The sequence below is a fragment of the Andrographis paniculata genome, unplaced genomic scaffold, assembly GCF_009805555.1.
Source record: "Andrographis paniculata isolate CXL003 unplaced genomic scaffold, ASM980555v1 Contig71END, whole genome shotgun sequence".
Classification (NCBI taxonomy): Eukaryota; Viridiplantae; Streptophyta; class Magnoliopsida; order Lamiales; family Acanthaceae; genus Andrographis; species Andrographis paniculata.
Genome location: NW_026137608.1, coordinates 4,779,810 through 4,802,062, shown reverse-complemented (window position 1 = coordinate 4,802,062; position 22,253 = coordinate 4,779,810). Strand labels below are relative to the sequence as shown.

At 29.7% G+C, this 22,253-nt stretch overlaps 2 protein-coding genes and 1 pseudogene across 5 annotated transcripts; all 3 read left to right on the top strand.

Moving 5' to 3' along the window:
* Positions 1–1,198: 1,198 nt before the first annotated feature.
* Positions 1,199–3,988, top strand: LOC127265041 (F-box/kelch-repeat protein At1g55270-like). 3 transcript variants are annotated; one of them, XM_051294693.1, is made up of 3 exons: positions 1,199–1,600; positions 1,711–1,795; positions 2,550–3,988. In XM_051294693.1, exons 2-3 carry the CDS (start codon positions 1,769–1,771, stop codon positions 3,804–3,806), a joined length of 1,284 nt encoding a protein of 427 aa, XP_051150650.1. In that variant the 5' UTR covers positions 1,199–1,600; positions 1,711–1,768; the 3' UTR covers positions 3,807–3,988. The 3 variants fall into 3 exon arrangements, with proteins under 3 accessions (XP_051150650.1, XP_051150648.1, XP_051150647.1); XM_051294691.1 differs by having other exon boundaries at positions 1,199–1,672; positions 1,750–1,795; XM_051294690.1 differs by having other exon boundaries at positions 1,199–1,795.
* Positions 3,989–10,997: 7,009 nt separating this feature from the next.
* LOC127264837 (cytokinin dehydrogenase 3-like) lies at positions 10,998–21,876 on the top strand (annotated as a pseudogene).
* LOC127265056 (transport protein particle 20 kDa subunit-like) lies at positions 16,524–19,627 on the top strand. Of its 2 annotated transcripts, none has more exons than XM_051294723.1 (6): positions 16,524–16,583; positions 17,177–17,295; positions 17,409–17,494; positions 17,624–17,688; positions 19,038–19,120; positions 19,259–19,627. In XM_051294723.1, the coding sequence occupies exons 2-6, from the start codon at positions 17,215–17,217 to the stop codon at positions 19,349–19,351; spliced, it is 408 nt and encodes a 135-aa protein (XP_051150680.1). In that variant the 5' UTR covers positions 16,524–16,583; positions 17,177–17,214; the 3' UTR covers positions 19,352–19,627. The 2 variants fall into 2 exon arrangements, with proteins under 2 accessions (XP_051150680.1, XP_051150679.1); XM_051294722.1 differs by having other exon boundaries at positions 16,563–16,710.
* Positions 21,877–22,253: the final 377 nt, after the last annotated feature.

Sequence of the window (22,253 nt, the reverse complement as noted above, 5' to 3'; positions counted from 1 at the left end):
TTTCGATATTTTCGATATGACACGGTACGATAAGTTGGATACGTTGAGTAAATTCTCTTTTTACTGTTCTTATTATATTAAAAAATAATAATATAGTAAAACAATGTAAAAAATTTTAATATTTTTATCATTTAATTTTACATATAAAATAATTGTATTTTATAATTATATATTTTAATTTAAATATAAATTAAAAGTATGAAACATACAAAAATTATAAAAAATTAACTTATTTTGAATTAAGATGAAAGAAGTTTAATTCTATGCAATATTGTGAAGATGTTTGATTTTAATTTGATATTGAATTTTTAATTGAAATATTGTTTTAATTTATATCGTATAAAAAGATAATGCTATTTTTGTCTCATCAAAAAATACTATTATTATTTTACTTTTTGAATAATTATATAAAGTTAAAAATATTTTTATATTTATATAATTTTTTCTATAAATACGATGTATATGTATTATAAAAAACTATTAAATTTTTATTTTTTGTTATTTTTTTTTTATAGGAAGTATACATTAACATGTTTAGTCTTTTAATAAAGTATTATTTTATATACAATATAAAAAATTATATCTGTAATATAGAAAATAAAATTTTATATTTAAATATATATTTTATATATGTAGTATATTAAAATTTATTTTCTTGAAAATAATATAATACTCCCTCCGTCCCACATATTATGTCTATATTGTCTTTTTGTCGGTCCCACATTCCATGTCATTGTTTTTTGAAAAATGATTACACACTTTAATCTGATTTTAAATTTTAAATTTTTTTTTTTAAATTTTAATTAAAGTAATTAGTTATCTTAATCTTAATTCATAATTATTTATATTATTAGATAATTATTTTCACTAATACATTGTTAATTATATGTTAATTATATTTATTCTAAATTCTCGTGTTTACAGTGACCCAAACATCCAACGTGGGAAAGGCAGTAAATTATATAAATATATATAGAATTGTATCAGACCAAAAAAAAACAATTGGACAACCAAACTCTATTTTTTTTTATCTTACAAAAAGATTTCTAAATATGTAATTTTTAAAAAATAATAAACCAACTTTTGATACTCATGTAATATATTTTGAAAATTTATCATTAAAAATACCAAAAACTTCGTAAAAATGTAAACATAGCCTTTAATTTTATCTCCTTTGACTCAATCTTTACTTTAAATTTTCGTGTTTCGGAGATCCATGTCCAACCCTGACGTGTAGTGTAGTGTAGAATTGAATGCGTAGAAAGAATCGATCGAGTTGGGGTGTCGTTTTTTGCTTTCCATTTTCTTGCAAATGCCCAACAGTCAGAGGTCTCTTCCGTGTTTGTTTTGTATGGGCCCAATTTTTCCGCCGATGGCGTGCGAAGGAGACGAGAGTCGTAATAAATGAGCAATGGAAACTTGAGTTGAGGACGAGTAGGAGGAGGAGGAAGAGGAGATCAGTTACCACTCATCTTCACTGCTTTAATTTTCTGGTTCCAATTTTGGGGATTTAGGGTTTCGTCGGCTGTGTGTATTTTGCTCGAACTCTGAAGCTTTTCCTTCTGGATTTCTGATTTTACTGTGTCGATAATTTAATTTGGTATGGATTGGGATTTCTTGTAAATGTTTCTCTCTGAAGATTATCTCGGAGGATCTTGAGCTTCGAAGCTAAGTATGTACATATATATATGTATGTATGTATATCTTTAGTGTTTAGGTTTTGAAGCTTGAAATCTTGTGGTCTTGAAGGAATTGGAACAGCTAAACAATGGATAGAGTGATTCATCCTCCTCTGGTAATTTGATTGGTTTGTTCTTCCATGGATTTCAATTTATTTGAGTTATTCATGATTAAATTTTGAGTTTAAATTTTGGTTAGCATTTGAATTCATCTGTGTTGATTCTGTGGAAACAAACCTAAATTGATGGATTTGTCAATGTAGGATCAAATGCATAACTTGTTTCGATAGGGAATGGAACAAATATTTCGATTCGTTGTTAGTCTGTTAAGGATGCATTCCGGACTATGTGTCGATTATTGATAGCTTCTTAGAACACAGCAGTTTTCGGGTTCGGATTATGTGTTGTTGAATTGCATAAAACAATTTCCGAATCATATAAGAGTATATGTGTTGAGTTATGGTAAAAATCTGTCGAACTATGTTGTAAATTTGTTGATTGTTAATATAAGATCGATAAAGAAGTGTAGAAGTATGATTGAACTATAGATAAAAGGGCCTTTTTAGTCGTGATTAGAAATTCAATCTTTCCGTAAACACAATAGTATGCGCTACAAATCTAAAAACAAACGACACAATGTTGATATTTAGCGCTGACATTGTCGACAAAAGATGTGTATGGTAACAATTCGAATATAGGTTCAAGTAGCCGATATTCGGTTTCTTATACGTATGGCAACTGCACAATCTGTATGTATAATGTATGTCTTGAATCGCCCTGTTTTTTTCGTTGTTTTTCTTCTATTGCTTTACCGTTTAAATTATACGTTTCGATGCTATCGAAGTTATAGAAAAATGATTTTGTACGCAGGTTGATACGACGGCATGCCTTTGTAGGGTCGATGCCGGCCTGAAAACCGTCGCCGGAGCGAAAAAATACGTCCCCCGGTCGAAACTCTGTCTCCAACCCGATATAAAACCTTCGATTCATCCAGCCAAGCCAAAGCCGCCGCGCGTTCAGAGCAGGAGTCAGTCTCCGTTACTTCCGGGGCTCCCGGACGACCTCGCAATCGCTTGCTTAATCCGCGTTCCGAGAATCGAACATTCGAAGCTCCGCCTCATCTGCAAAAGATGGTATCGACTTCTGGCCGGTAATTTCTTCTACTCTCAGCGCAAGAGTCTCGGAATTTCCGAGGAGTGGATATACGTCGTGAAGCAAGATCGGGACGGGAAGCTGTCCTGGGTCGCCTTCGACCCGATGCATCATCTCTGGCAACCGCTCCCGCCGATCCCGAAAGAATACGACGAAACGCTCGGATTTGGATGTGCGGTTCTCGGCGGTTGTCACCTCTACTTGTTCGGTGGGAAGGATCCGGTTAAAGGATCGATAAGACGCGTCGTATTCTACAGCGCCCGGACGAACAAGTGGCACCGCGCGCCGGATATGCTCCGGCGCCGGAAGTTCTTCAGCTGGTGCGTGATGAACAACTGTTTATACGTAGCGGGCGGCGAGAGCGAGGCCTGGAACAATCGATCGTCGAGATCGGCCGAGGTTTACGACCCGAACAAGAATCGGTGGTCGTTCATCTCTGAAATGACCACTTCGATGGTGCCGTTCGTAGGCACCGTTTACGACGGGAAGTGGTTTCTAAAAGGAGTAGCTTCGAATCGGCAGGTGCACGGCGAGGTCTACGATCCCAAAACCGATCGATGGAAGCGCGTTGACGACGGAATGGTTTCCGGTTGGAGGCATCCTTGCGCAGTGGTCGACGGAAATCTTTGTGCTTTGGATTGTAGAGACGGGTGCAAAATTAGGATTTACGACAAAACGAGCGGGTCTTGGAGCAAGCGGGTCGATAGTCGAACGCATTTGGGGAACTCGAGGGCCGTCGAGGCGAGAGGTGTCGTTCCTCTTTCCGGGAAACTTTGCATTGTTCGGAATGATTTGAGCGTTACTCTTGTCGACGTTTTTAAAGGTGATCTTGATGGCGCTGCCGCTGCGGAGCATTTGTGGGAGACGATCGGGAAAGGGCGGTTGCGAAGCTTAGTTGCGAGTTTGTTGTCGAATCTCGCCGGAAGGAATGGCCGGAAAAGTCGGGTAATTCATTGTCAGGTACTTCTAACTTGAGAGTTCTTGGAGTGATATTGTGTTGTGTGATTTTTCGTTCATAGATTTTTTGGTGTATTTGATGCGATCTTTTGTTGATGGCCGAGTTTTTTCATATATACGATGAATATAGCTATACTTATGTTATGCGACCCCCGAATTTGAATAGTTGTTTGATGCAATATAAATAGATATTGATGTGATATTTTGAATATAAAATAAATTTGTAGTATAATATAAAATAAAATAAAAAGTAATTGTTTGATGTGATATTTTTTTGGAAAAAAAAAAGAATTTGAATAATAAAAATAATTCACAAAAGAAAAGTAATCGTCTGATTGTTACAAATTTTTGTGACAAAAAAAATAAAAATTCTTTATGGTATAATTATGTATTGTAGAAATCTGCGACAATATAATCATATATATTATTTTTGTGATAATATATTTCGCGACTGTGTTTGTTTGTGGGTTTGGGACTTTGGGTTTGAATTTTTTAAATAATAAAAATTTGAATTTTAATAGTTGTTTGATGTGATATAAATAGATGAACATTTTAAATATAATTTTTTTTAGAGAAAAAATAGAACTTGAATAATAAGGGTGTGTTCGTTTGATGGATTTGGATTAAATTCCACTATTCATCCAAAATTTTCCCCCCAAAAACATCAAATCAAATACCTATTTTTCATTTTTTATATTATTCTAAAAATCAATTTTACATTCAAAACATCACATCATTACCTATTTATATCACATCATACAACTATTCAAATTTAAAATTTTTACTATTCAAATCCCAACTCAAAATTCAAACCCCCAAACAAACACACCCTAAATATATTCTGTAAAATCCACTAAAGAACCAAATCTTATTGATTTGCTGCTAGTATTTTTAGTTTTAGTCCCAACTTCCAATCCTACAAACAATCACGTTTTTGTTTTTTGTGTTGCACGTGACCAATGCACAGCTGCTTTTTTTTTTTTTTTTTTTTTTTTTTTTTTTTTTTCCTATATATTTTTTCCACTCCAAAATATTATTTTTAAAACTTTTTATAATAGATTTAAAAAATAATAATAGTATTTTATTAGTTAATAAAAATATGTAAAAAAATTTTGACATTTTTATTGTATATATAAATGATATATCTGAAATTTAGATAAAAATTAAAAGTATATATTAATATATGATTACTTTCAATAAAATAATAAAAAATTACTTTTGAATAATACAGACAAAAAATGATAAAAAAAATAGCGGCTACACGAAAAAAATATATTCCCCGTCCCATAACAAAGTATCCATTTTTTCATTTTAGTCCGTCCCATAACAAAGTATTCATTTTTTTCAATAACTGTAGTATCTATCTAACATTACAAATACCCTTACAACTTACAATATATACACAAATATCATTACATTTATATCACACACACTAGTAAGGTTATTTGAGTTATTTCTACTTTATTCCTATTATATCTTAATATAATACTAATATTTTTAAAATTACGTGCAAAAAGCAAATGGATACTTACTTATGGGATGAACACGAGATTTAAGGAATATTGATATTATATTAGTAGTTGGTAAAAAATATGAATAAAAGAATTTTTTGCCCTGGTGAGTATATTAGTGTAAAAAGTAATGACAATTGTGTAATAAAAATGAAAAAATATAGGTAGTTTTATGGTGATATGGTTATTTATGGAAACAAGACTATTGTTTTAGGACGGACAAAAATGGTAAACAATACTATTGTATTGGAACGGAGGGAGAATATATATATATATATATAAAGTAAATATTAATACTAATCCTTTTTCAATAATTTTATTTGTCTTTATTATGATACAAATTTTTAGGTATTATAAATTTAGATGACTTTGTAACAATTTATTGTTGCATGAATTTGTTTTGTTTACAGTACTTTTGTAAGTTAACAAAAATGGTATGCAGTAAAAAGTAAAAATTATATTAAAATATAAAAATTTACAAACTTTAAAAAGATTATTTAATATAAAAATATATCTCATCCAGCCAACCCTACCATTATCCTCCCTTGCTAAAAATAAATAAATAAAAGATTTTTTTTTTTTTCGTGGAAAAAGTAGTGACAATTGTGTAATAAAAATGTAAAAGTATGGGTAGTTTTACGGTGATATGGTTATTTATGAAATCAAGACTATTGTTTTGAGACGAAAAAAATTAATAAACAAGAATATTGTATTGGGACGGACGGAGTACTTCTAATCTTTTATAGAAATGTACTCAAAACTTTTAGATATAAAAATTTTTAAAAAAATAATTTTTTTTTGTAAATGTATAATTTGAATTTTAATAAATTTTAAAAATATAATTTTTAGATTAAAATATAATGAATACAAAAAATATGTAGTCACAGTGGCAATGATGTAATATATACTGTCTTTGTCTCATTGAAAAGTTGTCAATTTTTTATTTTCGTCCGTCCCAAAACAAGCTTATCATTTCCTAATTTAGTAATTGTACTACCTATCTAACATAGTAAATACCCTTTCAACTTACACTATATTACACAAATGTCATTACTTTTATATTACACAATACTAATAGGGGCATTTTCGTCTTTTTTACTGTAATCCATTAAATACTAATATTCAAAAATTTACGTACAAAAACTAAACGGCAACCTTACATTGGGGGACGGAGGGAGTAGAAAATTAGTGGAAATTTTTTTTTTTTAAATATTTTTTTTACTCAATATAGCATCAGTGTATTTCTTATAGATAAATTAAAATAGTAAACTAAATATTTCTTCCGTCCGAGTTTAAGGGTCACGTTTACTTTTTGTACGTTGATCTTTAAATATTAATTATTATATCAAAATATAATACAAATTAAAAAAATTAATAAAATACTTCTATTAGTATCTTATAGTACTAATAGAATGACATTTGTACCAAAAAAAAAATAATTATACAAATATAAAAATATTTTTAATATTAACTATAATGACGTAAAAGATAAATAGGACCCGATCGAAATGAGTAATAGATAGAGATATAGATATAATAAGTAAACATATATCCCATAATATACATATACCTTAAAAATTTTTGGCTACATAAAATTACATTAATACCCTTTATCCAATAATCTATTTTATTTCTCACCCTTTTCCAAAAAACTATATTAATATAATTATTTATTTTGTTATAAATATTTCATTCAACATTATTAATTTTATTAATTCTATTATATAACAATATTAATTTTTTTTAAGTAGAATTTATTTTATTATTATAGTACAATAAAAATTAATGATAGAGATTTTTTTAATTATTTTTATTTTTAATTATTTTTTATTATATGAAAAATTAATCTTTGTTTTATTCGATAGATTCTTTTCGGTCATTAAGTTTTTTATTAACTATTATTGAAATAATACAAAATAAAAGTAATTAATACATATGAATATTCACTCTTATTTATTTATTTTACTCCTTCGTGACCGTATTATTGAAATAATAATCAATTAGCATAGTAAAAGAATAAAATAATATATCTTGAAATGCAATTGTACTAATAATGATATAAGTTCTGTATTTTCTGAAATTAATTTATACCTCTTTCGTCCTATTTATCATGCATACCTTTTTATTTTCATTCGTTCCACTTATTTTGTCATTTAAAAAAAAAATTATACACATTAATCTTATTTTAAATATTTTATTTTTTTTAAAATTTTAATTAAATTAATTAATTAATTAATTTTAATTTATAATTACTTATATTATACCAAAATTATTTTTACTAATACATTCTTAATTATTTACTAATCATATCCCTTCTAAATTTTTGTGTCTACAATAAAAAAAGATATAATAGCGGCATAGCGCAACAAACCAGCGACTATTGTATATATATATATATATATTACCATATAAAATCTTGCATTCATATCAACATGTGAAAAAATATACACGATATGACTATATACTCACCCTCACTCATAATCATATATATATATATATATTTATTTATAAAAAAAATATAAATCTTGGGATATGATGCTATATGTTTAGCCTAAAATGAACCAGGCATCCATATATTCCTATCTTCACCGCAAAGATTTTGGATGCAACAGGACAACAACATATAATAATAATAATAATAATAATAATAATAATTTATATATATTTTATAAAAAAAAATATAAATTATTAGGTTGGACGTATAACCGTGAAGTCATGGCTTTAAACTTTCGACGCTTCAGATCACCTGCCACACATAATTCACTTAGTATGACTTGCCTGTCGAGCCTAGTTTACAAGGTATCAGGTTCGACCGAAAGTTTATCCGGTACACATTTTTAAGTAACAGCTGCGACTTCCTACGTTATAAAAAATATAATAATAATAATAATAATAATAATAATTTATATTTATATTTATATTTATATTTATGTTTACATTTCATTGTCAAAGTTAGATCAATGACTATCATCCATAGGGACCCATGCACCTAGAAACTTATCTACACGTACTAATTGGAAAATATACCTCAATTTAAATAAGAAGTTGTTTGTTTGTTTAGTGGTTGGTTTGACGTATAATTTTCTACGTGAGATATATGGAATTATATATATAATATAAAAATAATATTATATGTTGAATATTGATTTTCCGTAAAATAATAAAATATAATATATATTATATATATTGAAAATCGTATTGAAAAAAATGGTGGAAGAATGTTAACATACCCTGAGTGAGCTTTCGAAATATTTTTAAAATAATAAAAAAATTATATTTAATATGATTTTTTTTTTAAAAAAAATTACCTTTATGTAAAAAGAGAATTATATTTTGTACTATTCTTATAACTCAATTTATATGTATCAATCTGCATTTTGTAGGTAAATTTAGGGGTTTCTTTTGAATATATTTTTTTTTACTATTCACCTTTTACATTCTATAATAAAAAATATTTTTTTTCTTATTTAACAGATTATCACATCAAACTATTATTTAAAATAAAGTTCAAACTCCAAACCGCCTCACCCTAAAAAAAAATAAAAATAAAAAAAAACCAAAAACATAGTATGTTATTAACTAAAATGTAATTGAAAGTATAGTAGATAGATTGTAAAGGAAATAGTGATTTATCTTTGATTTTAGGTAAAATATAGAAGTATTTTATTTTATTTATGTGAGAATTGCATTTATCCAATTAAGAAACAAATATATTAAATATTAGACAATTCACTTGGCACACATGGTTCGTCTAGTGTAATTTTCCTGTCGGGCCTGGTTTGCAGAGTATTAGGTTCGGCCGAAGGTTTACCCAATGCACATTTTCGGGTAGCGGCTGCGGGTTCTCACGTTATCCAAAAATAAAAAATAAAATGAAAAGTTCATTACAGATGGAATAGAACCAAAAAACTCTTATGTATGGATACATTTAAAAATTCTAGAGACTCATAAGATGTAAATACATACAAAATCAAAATTTGTTAATCGAATATTTTGTAAAAGAAAATAAGTAAACATTTGATATGGTTCTTTTTGAAAAAGCTATACTTAATGAATAATACAAAAACTTGAAAAATATATATATATATATGTTGTCGGAGTTATATTTTTTTTAATTAACGGAAATGAAGTTCTTTTCTATTTGATTGATGGTTTTTTTTTTTTTTTTAATTTTTTTCCGTAGATTTTTTCCTTTTTAATTGTTGTTTTTCATATGTGAGAAGTTTTCCAGCAATCTTATATTCTTGGAATCATTTTAGTGGAACTTTTTGTCGTCCTGCGGTTTTCCTAATCTTGAAATTTTCATGTAAATATGATGTCCGATTTTTTTTTTTTTTTTTTTAATGTAAATTTGTATTTTATTTCGATTATTCATTCAAATGATACTTAAATCAGTATCTCACACTCATAATTTTATTTAACAACATTTTGCGCGAGGAAATACTTGATAAAGAAAATATTATGATAGTTTTATAGAGGACTGCTACGCCTTTCTTGTGGATTTTTTTAGTTTTAAAATTTATCATATCTTTACGTACACGAAATTTTGAGTTAAATTTTAATTATAATATTTTGCAAAATGAGAAATAAAGACAATAAAATTATATGGATACGATACATTATTGAGTTCTTTAATATGTTAATTTTATTTTATTAAAGCTTAGATTATTGAGTTGAATTTGGCTTGTATAGTCACGTCTTAATTAATTAATTATCTTTGTATTATCAATAAATAGTGGCCCACGGGAATTGACAAATTTTCTTTTTTAGAATCTTTTTGTGATTTTCAGGTTCTTTCATGTTTATTCTTTACTAATCAAATTTCATACAAGTTCCTTTCAACTGAGCAGTGAAAACCCATAAATTTAAATTTATTTATATATCTATAGTCAATGATTATTATTTATTTCATTATTTATCAAGTATATTATAAATTTATAGTACAATTATATTTTACAATATTATTATTATTATTATTATTATTTCTGTTTTTACTTGAAATTGCATGAAATTTGAATAGTTCATATGAAGGTCTAACAAAGCAAGCTTATGGCTTTGCCATAATTTTCAATATTTTTTATCCATTCCATGTCATTTAGAGCCTCAAATAAATATTTTTCTACTTTTTGAAACTTTTTAAATTTTTTGTGCAACTTTTCGAACGAATTCTTTTTCTTTTGTATTCAATTTTGGTTTTTAATAAGATATTTATTTTTATTTTTGATCAACAATTTCTCTGGTTTGGCTATTACTCGTGCATTAGTATCAATTTCAAGATATGTTAGTATATATGAAAGTGTAGGTTAAAACTTTAACACCTGATCAATAAACTGTAAGGACCGACGCTCGAGGGGCTGGATGTACAATATTTTTCAGATTCCAACTTGGGCTTCACAATACATTATTTTATTTTACGGTAAAAAAATTGATAATGGTACGAGTTTAGTCTTGAGTGAAAATTCACATCCAAACACAACCATAGAGTCTATGATAGATAATAATAATAATATGCATGCATTATATGTCAAAGATTTTGTTCTTCATTCCCAAGATTATCATCCTTTTTTCCTCTCCTACATGCAATATGGTTTCTCTCTCTCTCTCTCTCTCTATATATATATATATATATAATATACACATCATTTGTTCGAAACTCAATATCTCTTCAAGATTTACAACAATTTGATCTTCTTAAAAAATGGGAAACCCTTACTCTTTCATTTTTCTTGTGTATATTGTGACTCTAAGTTCTTGGAGTTTGGGGAAATTGATTAGTCCCCAGGATACTACTCGATTTCCCGACGACATCCTGCTGAAAACTATAATGCCGAGGCTTCGATTCGACCCTGATTCGATTAAATTAGCTTCAACTGACTATGGGAAAATAGTTCAAAAAAACCCCTCTGCAGTTTTCTACCCTTCATGCATTGAGGACATCATTGCTCTCATAAAATATTCGAACAATTGCTCAACGCCGTTTGGTATTTCTGCCCGGGGCCGCGGCCACTCCCTGAGAGGGCAAGCGATGGCGCCGGGAGGGGTGGTGGTGGACATGGCATCATTGAGTGGAAATGGGATTGGAATTAGGGTTTCTTGGAGCTCTTTGTTAGGTTATTACGCCGATGTCGGGGGAGAGCAGCTTTGGATCGACGTGCTGCGCGCAACCCTCGAGCATGGCGTCACGCCGCGGTCGTGGACCGATTATTTGTACTTGAGTGTGGGGGGGACACTCTCTAATGGTGGAATCAGTGGGCAGTCATTTCTACATGGCCCTCAAATCAGCAATGTTCTTGAATTGGATGTTGTCACTGGTACATGAATTATTTATTTATTTTTTTTCTTCGAAACAGTGTAAAACTTACTTAGGACATCTTCAACCCAGTCGTTATTTTATGGCTCTGGGTTGAAAATTTGGCGTTTTGATGTTTTTATTTTTCTTTTCTTTAAATTTTTTTAAATGTTCGTATATTAGTTTTTTATTTATTTTAAATTTTAAATTTTTTTTATAAAGATAATATTAATTGTAAATATAAAAAATAGTTGAAAATAATATATAAAATAGAATATTTGAAGAATAGTTTTGTTGGATAAAAAATAGAGTTGTGGGTTGGAGTAAAAATATTGTAGCAAGTGCATTTTTGGAGTTAAAACTGCGTAAATATATTTCTTTAGTGGGTTGGAGATGGCTTTAGTGATTTATAAAAATTATGCAAAAATTTCATTGTTTAAAAATTGGATTAGACTCTTTTATAATTTCAGAAACTCTGTGTTCAACTTCATGTTCACACTATGAAAGGCGTATAGAAATTTCATAATTACGAAATCATCATTAACTAATGATAGAATGGAGGTTAGACGCAAAATTTCTGAAATTATAAGAAAATTTGATACTATTTTTGAAATAATGAAAATTTGGTAGAATTTTTATAAACTTTTTTGTTGTTTTGTCCTTTTTCTTTTTCTAAATCTTTATTTTGTTTTTATGGGATTGAGGAGATTATACTTCAACATCACATGATCAAACAGAAGGGTTTTGTCAAAAAGAAAAAATAGGTATCTTGTAGGTTTTCATGTTAGAAACTGTAGCTTTTTGATCTTTTTTGTTGTGACAAGAACCATCATACATATATATGACCTAAGCAACATTTAAATAATATATATAAATAATTTACAAATGGAACATGATGCACATGTTGCCTACACAAACAAATAAACAATAGGCCTTGGATACTGTTGAAATATTGTGCATGTGATTGACAGAATCTCCAAATTATAAGTAATAGGAGTTTTTTTTTTTTTTTTTTTTTTTATTTTATTTTATATACAATTCTGCCTGTGTTTTATTTTCATTTTTGTTATTACATTTGAAATTTACTTTCAATTCAAAAACACAATATTTAGTATTTTTTTTTTTTTTAAATAAACACTACCGAACTAATTTTCTTATCAATTTTTTTAGAGTGTGTTTGTTTTGTTAAATGATTTGATGAGATATTTTTTTACATGAATTAAGAATTGTGTATGTAATATAAAAATAATAAATATGTATAATATATTAATTTTTTTGATATAAAATACTACTCCCTCCGTCCCACATACCGTGTCTGCTACACCGTAGACACGGTATTTTAGGAGGAGTGTAATTAGTAGATAATTAAGAATGTATTAGTGAAAATAATTATCTAATAATATAAATAATTATAAATTAAGATTAAGATAACTAATTAGTTTAATTAAAATTAAAAAAATAAATTAAAAAATTCAAGATGAGATTTTAGTGTGTAATACTTTTTAAAAAAGGAATGTGACATGAATGTGGGACGGACAGAAACGGCAACGTGGACATGGTATGTGAGACGGAGAGAGTATTTCCTTAAACGAACTACTCAACACTCTAAAACCAAGATAAAAATACAAACAAGCAACCCTAATACTCATTTACTCTTAATGTCACAATTAATATATATATATACACTAATCCATTTTTTTTTTTGGCAATATTAGGAAAGGGGGAATTTGTGACCTGCTCCCAACACATGAATTCTGAGCTATTTTATGCAGTTCTTGGTGGTCTTGGCCAGTTTGGCATCATTACCAGAGCAAGAATTGCCCTCCACAAAGCACCAACAAGAGTAGCCTTAATATCATTATATTTATTTAATTGAATGTAGATTATAATCACTGTCTGAAAATTTACCCTTTTTGTCATATGAATTAATCCCACAGGCAAAATGGGTGAGATTAATTTACAGGGATTTCTTCGAATTCACTAGAGACCAAGAACATCTCATCTCCACAAGAAATAACAGCCCAGATTATGTCGAGGGTTCCTTAATCACTCACCAAAGCCAACCTAATAATTGGAGATCTAATTCTTTCTACTCTCCCTCTCAATACCAAAGTATCATTTTCCTCTTGGAAACAATAAATAATGGCCTTCTCTACTCTATCGAATTCGTCAAATACTATGATCATCATGCCGTGGAAAGCATCGACAATGTAAGTAGATTCGATGGTTAAGAGAAAAAAAAAAAAAAAAAAAGATAGTCTTGTACATGTTTTTAATTTAAATTATAGCTTTTGTTCTTAATTTGTGTTTCGTCGATTTTATTTTAGCTCTAATTTCTCACATGCTACCAATTTCGGAGAACTGATTAATTTTTTGCAAAGTAGAGGACCAAAACACAGCCGAGAGAATATACCTTGATAAAAAACGATAATTGTCGTCAGAAAGTTTTATTTTATTTTTCAGATGGAATATATGTTGCTTTCTTAGTACAATGTATATTTCCCACATGTTGTTATAATTTTATGTGTTGTATTTTCTTGTAGGAATTGGAGGAATTATTTAAGGACTTGAATTTCGTCCCGGGATTTATTTTCAAAAAGGATGTGTCACTCATTGATTTTCTTACAAGAGTTGAAATTAGGGAAGATGATGAGAACTCACAAGAAGAAGAAGAAGTTCATCCATGGCTGAATATATTCTTACCAAAATCGAGGATCGTAGATTTCAATGCCGGTGTTTTCGTCGACATAATTGCCAAGCATAACCTCACCTCCGGACCCATCCTTTTCTACCCTTTTAACAAGATAAAGTAATCTTCCTTTCACTACAACCTTATCCATTCTTTCATCGCACACACGTGATTTCTTTAGATTTAATTTGAATTTGATATTAAAATATTGTTGAATAAAATATTATTTAAGAGAAAATATATATCTTTTTAAAAAAGACTAAAGTCCATATTTGAAAATTTTTTGTCAAAGAACACAATTAATCATTTAAGTTTGTGCATAGAATCTATGCTTACATCATGAATAACAATAATTTTTTCCATCATATTAATATTACTCCTATTTTTAACACATGCTAATAATTTAACAATTATTCTTTCTCCATATGTATAGTAAATTATTTTTACATTCAGTACGTCAAATTTATTTTTATTTTTCTTTTTAATTTTGATAAAACAAAAAAAAATTAAATTAAATATTACTATTTATTTAACACAGCAAATGTAACTATTTTTATTATATTATCTTTTTCATTTCATTTGATTACTAACTAAATTTTTTAAAAAACCCCATCTACCTTTATAATTTTTATCGTTTTTTTTTAAAAAATATTTATTTATTTAAGTGTATAATTTTTATGAACGAAGAAAGTATGGGTTATTGAATCCATAGAGATGGCCATGGATGATCAAGATTCACTTTAAGAATCGAAATCGAAAGAATGTCATATATATCCGATTTCAAATTGGTAGTAATTAATTTGTTTCGAGTTTGGCACACAGATGGGATGATCGAACCTCAGCTGTCACACCTGACGACGAAGAACACGAAGAAGAAGACATATTTTACACCGTGGGATTGCTGCACTCATGTCGGCCCCATCTCAGGGAATATTTCGAAAGATTGAACAATGAGGTGATCGAATTCTGCGAAAATTCCGGCATTCAAATCAAACAATATCTTCCTCACCACAAATCTAAAGAGGATTGGATTAAGCATTATGGGTCCAAATGGAACAGATTTCTCGAAAGTAAGAATAATTTCGATCCGGCGAGGATATTATCTCGTGGCCAGGGAATTTTTTCATTCTCATTCTGATCATGTGTAAGACAAACGAATGTTAAGGTTGGAAGAGGTTGCATCGATCATATATATATATATATATACATATATAATATGATGTAATTTATTGAATAATCGGTTAATCGATTATTTATTTAATCGATAAAATTTAATTTATAATTGTCAAAACTGATTACTCGATGAGTTGAAATGCATGTGGGCTATATAATAGTTATTAACAAAGTTGTTAGACAGATGATTGCCGGAAAACTGCTGGCGCGCGCCAATCACCTGTACCAATTGATGTGGTCGTGAGTTGAGACTTGAGTTTAATGAATTATAGTTTTGATGAAGTCTATTATGCTCGGAAACCTATTCGAACAACAAAATATTTTATTGAACCGGAAGCTCAAAAAAATAGTCATATTGCCTACAAATGCATGCACGATCGCTAATGCATGCACTTTAGTGCATGAAAATTGAATTAAATGCAAATATTTTACATTCATGGAAAATATTGTACTCCTTCCGTTTATTTTTTAATGTTCAATTTGATATTTACACGTATTTTTAGGCAATTAGGGTTTTTTTTATAAAATAATAAATTTGCCCTTAATCTTGTGTATAGAAAATGAAAAATAAATAAAGTAAGGATAAAAGAATAAATTTGTGTATAAAATAGAAAGATGACCATATATGCATAATATTTGTAATAAAATGGTTAAATGTATTATATTTGTGCAAGTGACCTGAGCCGTCGGGGTTAAATGGTCACACGTCCATCTCCACACCACCAAGCCATCCCTTATGGGACTACTATCGGAGCGTATTTGTTTTTATGGAAAGATGTCCTATCTCGACTCGACGGGATTATCAAATTATTTCGATAAAAAAAATTATTGTGATTATCAAATCAATTTCAATAAAATCATAGTGATATCAAATTTTTTTATATATTGATTGTCGAATTTATCTAGATAAAATTGTTGTAATATCAAATTAATTTCGATAATTATATTTTTACAATATAATATTATTATTATATTTTTAACTATAGTAAAAATAAATATTTATAGATCAAAAAGTAGTGAGTGCCTGTAAAAAAAAATGTATATAGAAACTGAATTTAAAGATCAAATAGGTAGAAATTTATAAAATATACCTAACGACACATTACACACATTCACAGGCGCAGCGTGCACAGGTTCGTCTTCTTTCGTCTTCCTTCTTCCCCATTCTCTCCTTTCTTCCTTCTTCTTTCTTTTGCTTCCTTTTTCTTCTTCTTCACGCTTGCTGCTCCGCCCCACTACTGCCGTTGAATGTGTTTTTAGGTTCGATTTATTTTTAATTTCTCCGTTTTCAATTATATTGATACAAGTTTTGTTTATGTTTTATAAAGGATCAATTAATCAAGTTTTGGCTAGAAAAACTCAAATCTAATTTAACAAACACAAAATCAGTTTGGAAAACATTCACGAGCTTCAAGAATCGGTTGTGTAGAGGGATAGGGGCCGCGTGTGGTGTGTTTAGTCGCGTTTTGAGCCTCGTTGTGGTGTTTGTGGTTCTTGTGTTTGATTTGGGTTTGTTTTGGTGCCTGAGCCTACACTTCGGAGTGGTTCTGTCGATTTGAGGCTCTATAATTGGTGTTGAACTGTTCTTTTTGGTTTAAATTGAGATTCTTTGATTTCTTGGTTTAATAGAAACTATGAAATCCTATTTTTAATATCAGTTTTAGTGATTCTTTCTAATTTGATTTTCTGTTTCTTTGACCTTTGGATTTGTGGACTCTATAATCAGTTGGAGAATCGACTGAAGTTGAACTGGAGTGACGATTGATGGCAAGTACCGCGTGTTTTATGATAGTTAGCAAGAACGATATTCCGATTTATGAAGCTGAGGTTGGCACTGTACCGAAGGTAAATGATTTCATTTCACTTTTTTTTTTTCGACTTCATTGGCTCATGTTTGATTGTTCAATTCCTTTCGGATTATGTTGAATTTGTGATGAACTGGCGCCTGATTGTGCTAGAAAGAGGATGCTGCTCATCAACACCAGTTTATATTACATGCTGCTTTAGACATTGTTCAGGATGTGGCCTGGACAACTAGTGCTATGTGAGATTTCCACTTTTTTCCCTTTCTGCCATTAAACATGGACTCATATACGGAGAGAAAGTATCTTGTCTTGGCTGGTTATAGGTTTTCTGCCATTGAATCTCTCCTTTTTGTGTGTATGTGAATCAGGTTTCTTAAAGCCGTAGACAGATTCAATGACTTGGTGGTATCAGTATATGTGACTGCGGGTCATATCCTTTCTATTAACTTTAACTACTCAATCAACGGTTTCGTAGTTCACATATTTTTGAAGATTGCATGGAAAGAAACTATATCATGTTTTGAATTTAAATGTTGTGTGATGACTGGATTAATCTGTTCATCTGACATAACTTTGAACATTATATATGGATTACTTAGGGAAAAGATGATGTTACTGTAAATTTTCAGCAGCAAAGTTGATTGCATTGGTCTGCCGTAGATTTCATTTTGTGCAGCCAATTAGTATTCTGTAATATTGCCTGCTTTCCTCCCAGTGCAAAATGCATTCATAATCGTTGAAAGAAAATCACCATCACTGCCACTTCTCACCTGTTTATATTCTTTGATTCATGTAGAACTTGAGTTTTGTCGAAACTGAAATATCTTTTATATCTTTGTTTGATTTCTGCAACAGCTATGTTAGTAATAGATCATTGAGTGATACAAATTGAAACTTGATCTTATTTTTGCACCAGTGCTTCCTGAATTTCTGTGGATTATCAAACCGTGATTCTAAAATCCATAGATTGCATGCAGTAGGCTTCAGTTTTGTGAATTCCCTGTAAAATGCTTGAAGTAGTCAAGATTGTTGAGTAATACTAATACATGACATCTAATGCCAGAAATCTCACTTCCATCTAATGAATTTGGGATGACTGGCTTGCACGATGATTTAACTTTATTTAGACACGTATGCTGGGTTGCAAGCAATTATGAATATGAAATTCATTAGTCTGGAGCATTCCAGGAAGAGTAATCTTTTTAAGTCTTAGAGATTCTCGAAACAGTTTCTTGTCTTTGGGTTTTGTTATTGCTTTCTTAATGTGTTATCTAGTAGAACAAATTGCTGAAAAGTGGAAAGCGTGATTCACATTTAGTTCTAGTCGTATTTGGAATTAGAGTCTAGGATGCCTTTTTGTGCAGGAAAATTGGTCTTCAAATGGTTTATGGGGCTGGTAATGAATTCATAAGATATTTTTTGCTTGAATTCCCTGAAAGTAACGACTTTTTGTTAAATCTAGAATATGTTGCATTTGATCGTTCCTGGAGAGTGAGACAGAGTTGTCCATCATCCAGAATAAGCTGCATTTGTTTGAATGTTTGTAGCTTTCATTTAGTTCTTGCCTTCTCCATTGTTATCTTGGTGACAAATTTTCCCTCTATTTACTAATTGTATCTTACAATTCAGAATCTCCCAATTACTCTAGCTGTGCTCGATGGTATAATTTTCTGATGAGAATTTTCATGCCTGTATAACTGATCCAAAATTTGGCCAAGTGATTGTTGCTATTGTGCGAGTATCATTGTTGTTTGATTCCTTAACTAATCAAAGTTGTACATACTCGATTGATGCTGCTTCATGATTCTCGCAATGATGATGGCATCAAGAGCTTCTTCCAAGAGGTTCATGAGCTATACATCAAGGTAAATGCCGCTACAAGTTTCTTAGCAACTTTTGAATAGTTATAAGTAGAAAAAAAGAGAAGAGAAAAAAGATTCTCTATTTTTAATCTATTTGAGAAGTTTGAATGTCAACTGAGACCTGTGAATCATGATTTTCAGACACTTCTCAATCCACTTTACCTTCCGGGGAGCCGTATCACCTCATCCCATTTTGATACAAAAGTTCGAGCGCTTGCTAGAAAGTATTTATGAAGCTATTTCATTGCGGGTGTTTGAAGATAGCCACTCCGGAAACTGCTTTCAGGTGATTTTCTGTTTTAACACACATTTATACTAAACGATCTTGTTTCAATTCTGTAATTTCTGAGCTTTATCTACATCCCATAAAATCTCATTACCGGTTCAATCACTCGGGTCATCTTTTATTCTTTCCATGCTACATTCATTTGTCGATTCAATTTGAATAGTGCAGTTCTATGCCTGTCTTAAACATCCTCATTTTCCGGTGGAATTCATCCATCTTTAACACATTATATGACTCTCTCTCCTCTCTCTCTTAAAGATATTTTAAAAAAAACTCTCCAAAAATATTCGATCAACTATATCGATAGCTCAATCCTGACTAAACGATAATCATTACCACAATAATCATACGAAGCTCATGAGGACATCATATTACGTATATCACTTAATTAAACTTATAGTCACATAATAGTCATAAGCTCTGTCACATAACAGTCAAATTGCACATATCATGATGTTCAATATATTTATCACATCATAAGACATCCAATCAAAATTCATATATAAACACATGATAGAACACATAATCAATTGTCTATTCATTTCAAACACAATTTGATGGCTGGCCGATTGATCTTCCAATATGCTAGTTTTTACGATATTTATGTCCATATCTTAACTGCTGATAGAAATTACCAAGAAGCTATCCGGGCAGTTCCTTCTAACAATCTGAACGATCTAAAAAATTAATCAATTCCAAATCAAAACAGAAGTATCACAATAGCATGAGCTACATGCTCATTTATGGGAGTTAATTTCTCTAACTAGCCCATTGCTTCCAAACTTTTTCATATAGTAAAACATTATATTTTAGTTATAAAACTCTTATATCTTATAATATTCATATCGATCGATTATCAAATAAAAATCATTAAAGATATGAATAAACAGACATGTGCAACACACTTGCTAAACAGTTTGTTTGTTAGACAACTAAGTAGTCAATCACGAATTTTCGAAGAATTTATAGTTTAATACATCACTACTCGAATTCATATTAAAAATTAGGCGGCGACTATTGTGCTGCACATTGTGTTCTATTAGAGAACACATAATATTACTACAGACAACAGCGTGTATATGTTAATACAATGCAAATACAACACATGAGCAACACACAATATTACTACAAACAATACATAGTATTACTACAAACAATATATTGTATATTTTAATATAATACAAATACAATAAATGAACTAACAGTACATGCTATAGTCTCATATAACACACAATAATTGATTTTTAACACATGATATATTTGCACACAATACACTTGTTATTATTAAAAAACAAGACATATATTTATTATACATTGCATGTGCTGTGTGTAATACTAATATGTATTATTTGTATATATAACGCTTATATTTATACTCTACTCACATCAAAAATCGTATTAAAATCGAATTAAATTCGACCGGCTATTTTTTTCTTTTTTTTCTTTTTTTCTTTTAGTTCTTCTTCCTCCCTCGCTCCGAATTTTGGGTTTGTTTGAAAATGAGATCGGGTGTGTTCGTTTGACTGAAATATATATATATATATTATATGATTATAATTATAATCATTATCTATAATATAATTATATTATGATATATAATAGATAATGAAATCGGGTGTGTTTATTTGACTCTAACACACACATATATATATATATATATTATATGATTATTATTTTAATCATTATCTTCAATATAATTATATAATGATATATAATATATATTAGAAATTGGAAATTTATTATATAATAATTCGTATTTATCCTAACTTATAATATAATAATAATATTACTGAAAATAATAATACTAATTTAATACTTAAATACTCATTTTCATTCCTATCTATATATTCAAAAAATATCATCAATTATAAATATATATAAAATTTGAATATAAATTGTTCTATTATCAAAATATTTATTTAATATAATAATATTATTTATATTTCAAAATAAGTGCATTATACTTATTCCTCCTTAAAAAGATGGTGTCTCCGAAATCAACCAAAACTACAACTTCTGAAATAGCCTTAAGTACAACATTATTGTAATCCAGATTCTTAACCAACAACTCACAATCAATCATGCCCCAAACTTTTGGGGTTCTCCAATTAACCTCATAACCTCCTCAACGCATCAAATCGTTAATCTAACTCAAAATTACAAATATCAAGTAATCAATGAATCCAAATCTCACAATGAAACTCAAATAGCTATCATGTTGGTATCAAATCACAAAGTTCCGAAAATCTCAGATTTACCGCTTACACATTGACGACTCATCTTCCCATCTGGCTTCCTCGACCCCATGTCGATGCCACAATACATTCACTATATGCACATTCTTGTTTTACAAGGCTTTCACCATCGTGTCCAAGATCTGAACAGGTTTCTCATTATAGCTTAAGTCATCCTCTAAACTCATCTCATCAGGTTGGAGTATTTTGTCTCATCAGCTACACATCCCCTCAACTGAGATACATGAAACATATCATACACCTTGCCCAACACACTAGAAAACTACGCCAATTTTTCAATGTGCTCCAAAATTTGTGTAAGAACCAATATAACGATGGCTCATCTTCCCACAAATGCCAAATATTTTGATACCTTGTTCGAGGGATACACATAATAAACACGGTTCCCAACCTCTAATTCTCCGGCCCTGATTTGCAAAACTTTTTTGTTGACTCTAAGCCGAGCGAATCCTCTCTTGGATTACACGGATATGCTTAGTGGTCTCCTTTACTAATTTAGGTCCCAACAACACCCTATCACTCGGATCTTCCCAACACAGTGGAGTCCTACAACGCCTCCCATACAACACCTCAAACCGTGCAACCTTAGTGCTCA